At 41.5% G+C, this 11,610-nt stretch overlaps 1 protein-coding gene across 2 annotated transcripts in view; it reads left to right on the plus strand.

Annotated features, from left to right (window-relative positions):
* The window catches only part of aff2 (AF4/FMR2 family, member 2), a 206,142-nt gene that overhangs the window by 44,515 nt on the left and 150,017 nt on the right, over positions 1–11,610 (plus strand). For both annotated transcript variants that reach the window (XM_046029879.1, XM_046029880.1), the window contains exons 3-4: positions 6,368–7,007; positions 7,786–8,219. In XM_046029879.1, coding sequence (XP_045885835.1) covers positions 6,368–7,007; positions 7,786–8,219 — 1,074 coding nt within the window. The remainder of the gene's footprint in view (positions 1–6,367; positions 7,008–7,785; positions 8,220–11,610) is intronic.

Here is an 11,610-nt window from a genome sequence, read left to right on the forward strand (position 1 = left end):
TTCTTTGCACTGTAGTGTACATGCACGCGCATCGTGACGTCATCAGTTACTGTGGGTGTGACCGGGGGCGTGGTGTCTGTATTAATGTGTGTGTGTGTTCACCTGTGAGGAAGCTTGGGTTGATCATGGCTGCAGGGTGAGCATGGGGAAGAACTTTCTGTTGACCGTTACCATCGTCGTCAACATCTTTCACTGATGTCTCTGAGGTACCTTTTGCACTACTTACAACATGCATCACTCAAAGTAAGTGATTGGTTTTCTATGTATGTGAAATAGCGTAATAAAGAGACTCAATATGTACGATGGTTCAGCGTGACGCGTCTTCAGTGTAAATCCTCATGTTTCAGCCTGCTGTGGCGTTTTAGTTGTTTTGGTGGGTCTGGTCTGTTTGTTTTAGTGGTATACGCCGCAATATAGGCCATTGTAACCATTTTTAATCATGCTCTCCCCCTGAGGCCAGTGCTGTAATATCCTTGGGCATAAGGTTCTGGTCTGTTCTGTTCTATGGTATTTGAGATCATCATTTTGTTTCTTCTTTAGGTAAAAGTGTACTAATCTCGGATGAACGCTCTGGCCACTCTCCTGCCCCTGTATATAAAATAGATTTTGGTTTGTTAACTTGAATTTGCTACTGCCAGACACTGCAACACTTGGTTATGCCACCAAGTGGGATATCCTTGGGATAGACTGGCTTTGAATCTTGACAGAATGTGTTTAACTGCTGTGTCTGAACGCAGAGGACACAGAGGCTTTTCACTAAGACGCTGCTCGAGGTTCGGGGACGATGGCAGCAGAGAGGTTGTTCTGATAATGAATCTAGTCCTATGTGCCTCCATACTCCAACTAATTGTTTCCAACTAATTAATGGCGCTGAGGTGAGGTCAAGATGTGTGTGTGTGTGTGTGTTTGTGTGTGTGTGGGTGGGGGGGGTTCTTCTACTATATTTGTGGGGTCCAAAAACCGTAAGGCCACTATACTTGTGGGGTCCGACAGCTTTGTAAGGACCAAAATGTTGGACCCCACAAGTTTAAAGGGCTCGTTGAGTCTTATATGAATCTTGAGGGGATGGTGCACTTGAGCATCTGTTTTAAGGCATTGAGTGGCCCTAAGGTCCCATGGTGGTCCACCGGAAGGGGAGGGACTTAGGGCCCGTGTCCACCAAAGCGTTTTTTACCAGCTGAAATGTGAATGTAAAATGTCACCACAAGGTATGTAGACCTACTTGCTCTGGCCTTTGCTCTGCATAAAGAGAAGGCTGAAACATGAGAGCACAGACTGTCCGTAGTGGGTTGATGAGATTTTGCGGGCGAGGACACACCTCGGCGAGTAGGCACATCGCTTCGTTCAAGATCGGTTGTGCTCGGTGCGGTTTTTGTCCCGCCCCTCCTGCACTGTGAAAACTGTAAAAAGTGACAGTGACGAGCACAGCGTTTTTCCCAAAGTTGAACATTTTGCGACCGGAAAAAAACGCTCAGCGCCTCCTCACGCTCCTGCTGTTTTTACCAGCTAGTAAAAACGCAGCGCTCCCATTGGAATGAATTGAAAAAAACGCTTTGGTGGACACGGGCCCTTAGGCTTTCTATAGACACCTCTCTCATTACACATAGTTTATTATCAGTTACAATTTAGATACAATAAATTCACAGGTAATCCAAGCTCACCGAGAATTAACACATGCTCAGTACTTCCAAAAATGCCATAACTACTAAAAGAAATAGAAAAATAAAAAAGTAGTGGGACTAGAGTTGAGTTTTGGTGTGTATCAAACCCTTTTCTCATTTTGTATTCTTTCACATACCAGCACCTGAAGTCTGCTGCTGTGCAGAGGATTTCTACATCCCTCAGTTATTACAGCGATTAACTTAACAAGAGAACAATAATTAAAGGTAAAAATAATTCAGATAAAACTTGGAGCAATGATTCATCTCATAAGTGACTGGCCCAAAGGGCTGACTGCATCACTCATAGGGGACAACATGTTTACTTGTTTCATATTCCAACTCTTTCCAACTAATCTTTTTCCTCCGTGCACTTCCCCAGTTTATCTCTCGCTGCTGCTCAATGTGAAAAACGGCTTTGGCACACCTTGCTACTTTCTTCTGCTGATTTATTTGCCACACTAACAATTTCATTTTTTTTTCTGAGGTTGTTGCTTTACTTCATTCAATTCAGTGGATTTACCACGACCTCTACGACCTCACAGCACTTTCTCTGTGTCTAAGTGCTGCCTGAACTTACTGAACTGCTCCTTTAGAGATGTGTATCAGCCAGTTTTCATTATCCCATAGGATTTATAGAACTTTTATTGTTCCTGGTCTCTCTCTTCTTCATTTTTGTCTACCATCTTTCTCACCATGTACCTGTATATTTATCATGTGTCCATCACTCTAGTTCTGTGTCTTTCCCTCTCCCTCTCGCCAGTATTCATTCTCTCTGTCAGCTATTAGCTAATCCCTCTTCTAATCCTGTTAAAGAGCGTTATGCTGTTAGCAGCTATTTGGGATGATCTATTCACACACACACACACACACACACACACACACACACACACACACACACACACATAGGTATTCATCCTCTCCTTCTCTTCTGTTTTCCATTTTGCCTCTCTGTAAATGTGTTTTCTGTTCCTCTTCAGCCACCAGATCTTTTATTCATGAGCCCGAGATGGAGAAGAGATCGGCTAATTTATTCACAGCTAACTTTGGCTCGCCACGGTGTGTAGTGTTTGTGTATGTACACACAGAAATTACATCTGTTAAGATTATTTGAAAGCAATTCTCTCCTTTCTCGTATGAATCTTTTGTAAATAAGGCTTGAATCTTTGCCGTTCCGTAGTTTTCCTGCTTTATTAGAGTGTAAAAATGAAGGATACAGTGAACGGAAGAAAGACATGGTAGAAGAGATGAATGTTGCTTCCAGTCACATAGGTGTGAGTGAAGGTTTTTGTGGACCACGGCATCACAAGGATCTGTCATAAAATTCAGTACTATCACCCAGAGTTCACTTATGATTTTTTAATAATTGCAGAGATATTCTTTCAGTCTTTGTTTTTAATCCTGTGCAAATCTGCCATGTCGTCAAACTATAAAGTAAAAATTCAACCACAAATTACCTACCATAGTTTGTCATACATAGTGGTCTGATCCCGTCTAGATTGGCATCTCAGTAATTTGAGGTTGTGTTTTCCTGCTCTTCCAGGCAGAAAATTGTGCAAGTTGCAGAGGAAATGATTAGTTAGAGCTTTAGAAGCACGTTTGGTGCAAATATCAGAGACTCATCTGGCTATTGATTTTGTTGATTAATAAAATCAGCGCTGAGAGGTAAAGTAGGAGTTATGTCTCAGCCACCAGATAATCCTTGGGATTTGGACCCATACATTTGAGTGAAACACAACCTACCATTATCTTGCACAAATGCACTAAATATAAAATTTATTATATAGAGGGGGCTGTATCACTAAAATCACCCAGTCCCCAAGTAATTCCATGAAATACAAAAGGGGCTTTACTCCAGAGCTGAAACAAGTTAATCAATTAGTTGTCAGACAGAATATTGATTGGCATCTATTTTTATAATTCAGTAATTGTTTCAGTAACTTTTAGCCATGCTAGTGCTGTGGCATCCATTTAATGAAAATATTTGTCAGGCAACCACTTTGGTTCAGACTAAAATACTGTAACAACAACTACTGGATTGATTGCCCTGAAATTTACCACAGAAATTTGTTTCCGATTGCCCGGTAAAATATTTCAACATATACAGAGGTGCACTCAAGTAAAAGCACTGATACTGTTACTAAAACAAGTACAACTAATCAAAAAAAAGTACTCAAGTAGAAGTGAAAGTGGTCATCAAAAAAACAACTTGAGTGAAAGAGTTACTGTACAATTTATTGAAAATAATTACTTGAGTAGCGAGTAAGTTAATAAAAAATACTGGGTGTTCTTCCACAAGTCTTTTATTTGATGTGGATATAATTTTTCAGCTACTGATGGGCTGTCTCAGAAAAAGGTAAAGAAGCAACATAAATAATCATCTCCTGATTAAATAACCTGCCACACACACCAGGACATTCCCAGTCTGTAGCTCTCAAGTGTGATTACAAAATACTACATTAATATTATAATCATAATGCTGTGATGTTACATAATTTAATGCCTATTAAATACAGATGTGTTCACTTCTTCACTTTTACCTGAGGAAGATCATCTGTGGTTGAAACAATGTATCAGTCACGTCCACCTAAAATAAAAGTAGTTTGTCTTTTTGTGTGTGCATAATTTGGACTCTCTTCATCAGGCTAAACCAATGAGCATGACTAGTTAAATGCATACTGCTCGTACACTGTTAGCTTGAATATTTAAATTATGACAGAAAGCAGGAGTAGTAGTTCTGAAGCATGATATACTGTGTGCAGCTATTTATTATAAAACATATTAGCATTAGCACAACAGACTCTGCTCTCTGTCACTTCAGTGTCAGTGCGGTTCTCTGACATCACAACCGGAGCCCGCTGCACTGTGCACAAAATTTTCATCTGCAAATATATATTTGAAAGCCATACTACCATGCTGTAGCTTCAGCCATTCTGCTCTGAACAGAGTCATGTAGATGCATATAGACTGCGGTAGGATAACAAAGCAATAGCAGACTTGGGACTAGCTGGCTAAATACCTCTTAACAGATAAAAAGAAAATACTAAATAAATAATAAGTAGCACGATGTTATCAACATGTAATGCATTAAAACTGCTCACAGTACAGTTTACTCAAAACAGTTACTTGAGTACGTGTAACGTAGTAAATGTAACTTGTTACTACCAACCTCTGAACATCCACTAACCAGACTTGCATAAAATGTGGTACAGGCATGCTAACTCATTATAATATGATGGTGAAAGTGGTAAACATTATATCTGCTAAACATCTGCATGTCAACATTGCAATATAACAATTACCATGAAATGATGCCTGCATTGCCCTCCATTAGAGTAAATGCAAGGGTAGTGTTATACTAATTTGTAAGCTTGTAAGCACACATAGATAAACACACACACTCAGAATTCCCTCCTCAGCAATAAGCCCTCTTCGTCCCCCCTCCAACAGTATTATTCGGTTATTCGACCAAAGCTGTTTGCATAGGGAAAACAAAACACACACAGACACATAACCAAGATACATGCTTTCTAAAGATGTCAAGAATAAAGGGCATATGGATCATGTTCTTTAGCTGACACATTTTGTGTTCATTTCTTTGAATCTACAAATCATGTGAAAATAAATGTAGTTTGAAAATTGACTCTGACAGCTTCACACACATCTGCATAATTGCTGTTAAGTTCCGCTACAGTCAGTGAAGGGATTATTTATTATTGTTACATGTAACTTGATGCTCTTACCAGAAATATTAGCTAAGTTTAGTTTAGCTCCTACTTCCTATGAACATAAATTCATTATTCATGAATTCATTAACCTCTCAGAATACAGGCAATTTCACCCTGTCTTGAAAATTAGATATTAGCCTATTGTAGCTTTATTTGACTAATCACCTTATGTTACCCCAGGACAGAGTTCAGGGTGTCAAATGCCTTGACTTTATGGCTAAAATCTATTGATCAAACCACAAAAGTTGCCGCTTTTCATATTGATCTTATTCAGTGTTACCAGTGTTCGTCATTTGTCTGTAATTCATGATGAAATGCCACGATTAAATTATAGCCTGTAGATCTTGCATAATTCAGACGTGGCCCATGATTAATGGTGTCTTCACAATTTGTTGCTCAGGTAGAAAAGAAAGGTCAAGGAATTGGATAAAAAACACTTTTTCCCCCTCTTTCATATCTCTGTGCAAGAATCTGGTTCCAAATATAGAACCACCAAACCCACTGCTGATTGTCCTTTTAAAAAATGCCAAATGATCAAATCATGTAGTTTCATCATTAAAGAAGCAATCAATGACTGACACAGAAGGTACTTTTGAGCTATTCTGAGGAACATCTGAGCATTACCACGTAGCAGATGAAGGTGCTATACCGTCATATATCAGTAAGGCCCGCACTGTCCTCCAAGCGATGATTGCTTGAGAATCTGGGGTCAGGCTAATAATGATTCCTGCTCCATTAATTTTACTGCTCCAGCCTGGACTGGACCCTCTTAAGTGTGGCATGTGTTTAATTAATCATCTCGTCCTGATGTCTGGTCAGTGGTCACCCTATCCATCTCTCGCTGTTCCTCTCTGGATGAATAAAGAGGGCTTTTCATCAAGCCTAGTGAAATGGAAAAATTGAAGACTTAATTAATACTCTTCTCTCTCCTGCCCCCCCCCCCTCCCCCCGATCTTTTTTTTCTTCCTCTTCTCCTTCCAGACTAATAAAGGTGACGCATTGGCCAGTCGTGTCCAGAACACGCTGGGCTCCTACGAAGAAATGAAAGACCTATTAACCAGCCACTCTAACCAGAGCCACTTGGTGGGAATCCCCAAAGGCAGCAACAACCTGCAGACCCCGACCACTTCAACGACAGAGAGACCCGCCATGGAGTCCCAGCTTTTCAACGAAGCCCAGAGAGGAGGAACAGGTGGAGGAGGAGGAGCTGAGGGAGGTGGGGACAAGAGGGTGGGAAATGCATCTTCCTCATCTTTAACTTCCATGCAACCTCCTGCTTCGACCACATCGTCATCAAGCGCCACAACGATCCCACATCAGAATTCGAAAAAGTCCCGAAGCTCCATGGATTGGTCAAGGGCAGGCCATGGACAAAGTACCCAAGGAACAGGCCTCACTCTGGGGTTAGGACAGAACGGGCAGGGGCAGGTTACAGCTGCTCCCAGTGGAAGAGGGAAAATGTCTTTATTAGAGGAACAAAGGCATGAAGAGCTGTTTAGCTCACTTAAAGATGAACTCGGTCTAAAAGGAGACTCAAGCCCTTCTTCCTCCTCTTCCTCATCCTCATCCTCTTCCTCTTCTTCTCGGAGAAGGCACCCCTCCAAAACTCTTCCTCTCCCAGGTGAGTCCGACAGAAAGGCTTCAGAGGAATGGCCTGTTCGCTAAATTTAAAGCTACAGGCAGCAGCCAGTTAGCTTAGCTTAGCATAGAATAAATCCCGGAAGCAGGGCTTTCTGCTAGAGAGCCTTTCAGAAACACTTCCACTGGGAGACTGCTGTTTGTGTCAAACCCAGGTCTGCTGGGTTTAAAATCCTGTTTGACCCAATCGTCCACCACAACCTCCTCCCTACGCGGACTTTGTAGCTTTTTATACTACATGAAGTACTAGTAATTCAGACACAGCCATTATTACAATACAGCAACAATACTTAATAAGTCCCCTCCACCATTCATAAAGAATAGTTTGAAGTGCCTCCAGGAATATCTGCCATTGCTAGTGTGTGTAGATTCATTCTTGATTAAACTTGCCATTCGCACAACAAAAATGGGCATTCTTTTATTTTGATATTCATGGAACAACCTTGTATTTGCAGGAGCTATGAGTGCTTATGAATAATTTCAGTGAAAAACAGACTCTGTCACCGTTTGGGTAGGATTTATGAAAATTAACATCTGCATCCGATGAAAACCGCATCTTTTAGTTGATTTCTAAATCACCCAGCAACACATAATTTGCTTTGATTGTGATTGGCTCCATCCTTCTGGGAGAGGGAATTTTGGCATTCAGCCTTCATTAGATTTTGACAGCACAGAGCCGAGCAGTATTCTACAATAACAGGTGTTGCTTTGGTGATTTTTAACTGTTTTTTTTTTTTCTCCTTTTTCCTTCTCTCCTACAGATGGTGGCAATTTCCGATCTTCCACCATGGACGGTGGCCATTTTAAGTCTTCCACTAACACAGAAAATGGCGGACATTTTAAATCCTCCCCGTTTGAAAATGAGACAGGTTCTCAACTCTCTATGTCCTCCTCCCCGCTGGCTTCCACATCAGTTCTGACAACGCCTACTCCTGGTCTAACCACTCCCACATCTGGACTGACTACCCCCACCTTCCCACCTGGTAGCCTATCAGGGAAGCCGATCGCAGTGCAGCAGAAGCCCACAGCGTATGTTCGACCAATGGATGGCCAGGACCAGGCGCCTAGTGACTCTCCCCAGCTTAAACCCCCTCTAGTGGCCACAGAGACATTTAACAGCAGTCAGGCCTACGGAGGAAACTCGGGGAATGTGAAGAATAAACTGCCAAAACTGAGTCTCAGCCACGCAGGGGAGGTAAGAGACAGACTTATCCATAACAAACTGTTTAGCGATGAATGGTGTACTGAACACTTACTGATAAGTAGTTAAAATTATCCCAACAGTAACAGACCACATATTATTTACAATTGGGTCACAGGTAATGTTTGATAATGTCACAATGTGATAAATGAGTCTTCATGCGTAGAGACTTTCAGTATGTTGCACTTTTGGCTACACCACAATCAGCGATGTGACAATAGATTTTCTCTTGACAGATGATTGAAGCGTCTGCTGTGACATCACTGATTGGGGTGTGGTCAGAAGTACAACACTGTTAACAGTTTTAACCCATAGAGAGCAGTGCAGTAGCACTTTTCTATTTCTCAATCCACTGTTGATTTACAAGTAAGGGGAAAAAAGGGGAAAAAGAAGAAGCTAAATTTTAAAGTGTATGGTTATCTCATACTGCAGAAATAAACACAATAATACACAATAATCTGCAGAGCTGCAGTCTCTATTAATTCAGTTTACACTGGCAACTCGGCACGACACCGGTAAAGCTGGGGCTCCATCTCTTCAGCAAGTGTTCCTCTTCTGCCACTACACACATACATGCTACGCCTACTCATGCGCACTGATGAACCAGGGTTAGGGTTACAATTTTGGATATGTTTACACACTTTAAAAACATTTATTGATTCTTTTTGCATGTTTATTTACAGCATTAAACGTTGAAATGTATATTGTAATAGGCTGTAAATTAACTTATTGGGAGAAAACTGTTAGTTCTATGTAAAATCAGACGTTGAGCACCCCCATATCACCAAAATGGCATGATCCTTGTTTTGCTGCGAAGCCTCCACTGTGTGATTGACAGTCAAATCAGGCTCCGCCCATCGAAGCATCGAATCTTCGACTATTCGGGGTCAGCCCTACTAACTTGTATTCATGAGCATTTGGTTGGGTTAACGTTGAGCATGCTGTCTGTGCTTCTGATGTTGTGAGTGCATGTTTGCAACAACAGCAATTCTGTCTTATCCATTGCCTAGCGCTGTGTATTGTGTTGTCGAATGATAGCTTGGTGAATATCCACACATTTAGCTAATTGTAATGTCAAATGTACCTGACAATACCAAACTCCTCCATCCTGTTCTCTCTCTCTCTCTCCTCTCTCTCTCCTCTCTCTCTCACTCTCTCCCCCCTCTGTCTATCTTTCATGCACTTAATTTTCAAAACAGCAAGAAACACCAGCCTTGATATGTGTGTGTGTGTGTGTGTGTGTGTGTGAAACTGGTTGACAGGCGAGTAGTCATCCATATCGAGCAAGCCAGCTGTTCCTGTGCTTTGATAGAGCTGGTTTGTGTGTGTGTGTGTGTGTGTGTGTGTGTGTGTGTGTGTGTGGAGCGCTCCAAATGAGCCCGAGATGGAGCTTTGAGCATATGGCACCGAGAAGGAGAAAGCAAGGGAGACAGGGGAAACAGGGACGGAATTAAAATGTACTTTACTTTCAACACTTTCTTATGGGGGGTGAGAAAGAGAGTAAGTACATTCATGGCCGTGAGTGGTTTCTTTCACTTTGTTTCACCCACACGTCCGTGGATGCTCCGTTATCGCCTGCTTACCGTTTAGTTTTCACTCCTCTCATATTTATTCCGGCGAGAGCTTGTTGGAAGGAAAATGTAAACTCAATGCTGACTGAGGGGGAGGAAGAGAGGGATATGAGGAGAAAAAAGGGGAGACTGATGATGAGAGATTGGGGGAGGGAGGGCAGAGAAAGTGTGAAGGGATAGAGGAAGACAGTGACTGACTGATTACAGCACCTTATCATCACTGTATTTGTTCTGGTTAGATTAGTTATAGGATGTGTTCTGCAGCTTAAACAGCAAATAGCAGCAAATCAGACACCAAATGAAAGACTTAGAGGACGCTGTTGCTCATTTTATGCCAGCAAATAAGATGAAGAAGAAGACGAGCATTTTACCCTTTGATTAGTGAACGTGTGAACTGAAAGTTTAGCAGCACAGTAACAGGTGACAATAATAACAGGGGTGGTTGTAATGTGTCACGTGAATGCAAAATCAATGAAAGGAATTCCTGTGGAGTGAATCAGCACGATTGATTTTGCATTTAATGGTTTTCAAATTAGTTCAGGTGCCTTGGGTGTGTTGAAATACTCAATATTTGGCTCACAGTTGTGTTGTTGAGTGTACAGTGATTTTGTGGGTGTGAGTGTGTGTGTGTGTGTGTGTGTGTGTGTGTGTGTGTGTGTATCCATGTGCGCAATAAGCCTTTAAACTGCAGTGGAAGCTTTCTGTTAGCACCATAGAACTATTGATTAGAGCCCTTTATTCCCAAGCGTGGGGGTGTGTGTGTATGTATGTGTGTGTGTGTGTGTGTGTGTGAGAGAGAGAGAGAGAGAGAGAGAGAGAGAGAGAGAGAGAGAGAGAGAGATACTGTAATACTATTGATCTTTTCCTAATTGTTACAGGCTTAAATTTACCACTGGACACACACACACACACACATTTAGTTGTTGTCAGCAGCTCAAAGTGAGGCACAGCAACATTTTCCTTGGAATGATCAAGTTTGAGATATTATGATGTCTAGCTATTAATGCTGTTGTGGGTGGTGATGGAACAGTGGATAAGACCCGGGTTCGAGACACCAACCCCTCGTTGCTCCAGAGGCGTGGACCTCTGACACATATAGCTTTATTGGATAAAAGCCTCAGCTAAATGAATGTGTAATAATGTGTATGCTGTAATGTGTAATGTGTATCGAACGTATGTGTAATATCTGCTGTGTGAAATGCATCAAAGCTAGGTGGTGGTCTGAAGACAAAATCAATACATAGTAAAGTTAGCACACACACTAAGCACTTAATCTCCCATTGTAACTTGAGTTTGACACTAGAAGGCTGTTTTCTGGAAGAATTTATGACATCACAACTAGTTTGGGTCCAGTAAGAAACGTACTCAAGTGTGATGTGGGAACTTGAAGCCTCCAGGGCACAAACACCTAGAATGGACTTTTTTAGTGACATAGGAGACATCTTGTGTCCAGTGGTGAAACTAAAAGACATTTGCATATTTTTAATTGTGGATTTTTCAATGAGGAATAAATGGAATAGACTGTGTGTGGCCAAACACTTACACACTTTCCTTCAACACAGAGTGGTTACAAGCATGGTTGTAACCAGCTATGAGGTCACAGAGGTCCGGACCTCTGTAATTATATGTAGCCTATTGGCAATAGCCTATCAATAAAATAATTAGAATAAAAACCACTGATAACACGATCAACTTAAATACGGTCAGTGTCCACACTTGGGGAAACACATGAAGCACATGAAAACCTTGTGCGTGCAATAACTGAGAGCAGCACTGTTAGCAGAGTTTTGGTACATTTGGTACGATACATTTTG

The sequence above is a fragment of the Micropterus dolomieu genome, linkage group LG19 (assembly GCF_021292245.1).
Source record: "Micropterus dolomieu isolate WLL.071019.BEF.003 ecotype Adirondacks linkage group LG19, ASM2129224v1, whole genome shotgun sequence".
Lineage (NCBI taxonomy): Eukaryota > Metazoa > Chordata > Actinopteri > Centrarchiformes > Centrarchidae > Micropterus > Micropterus dolomieu.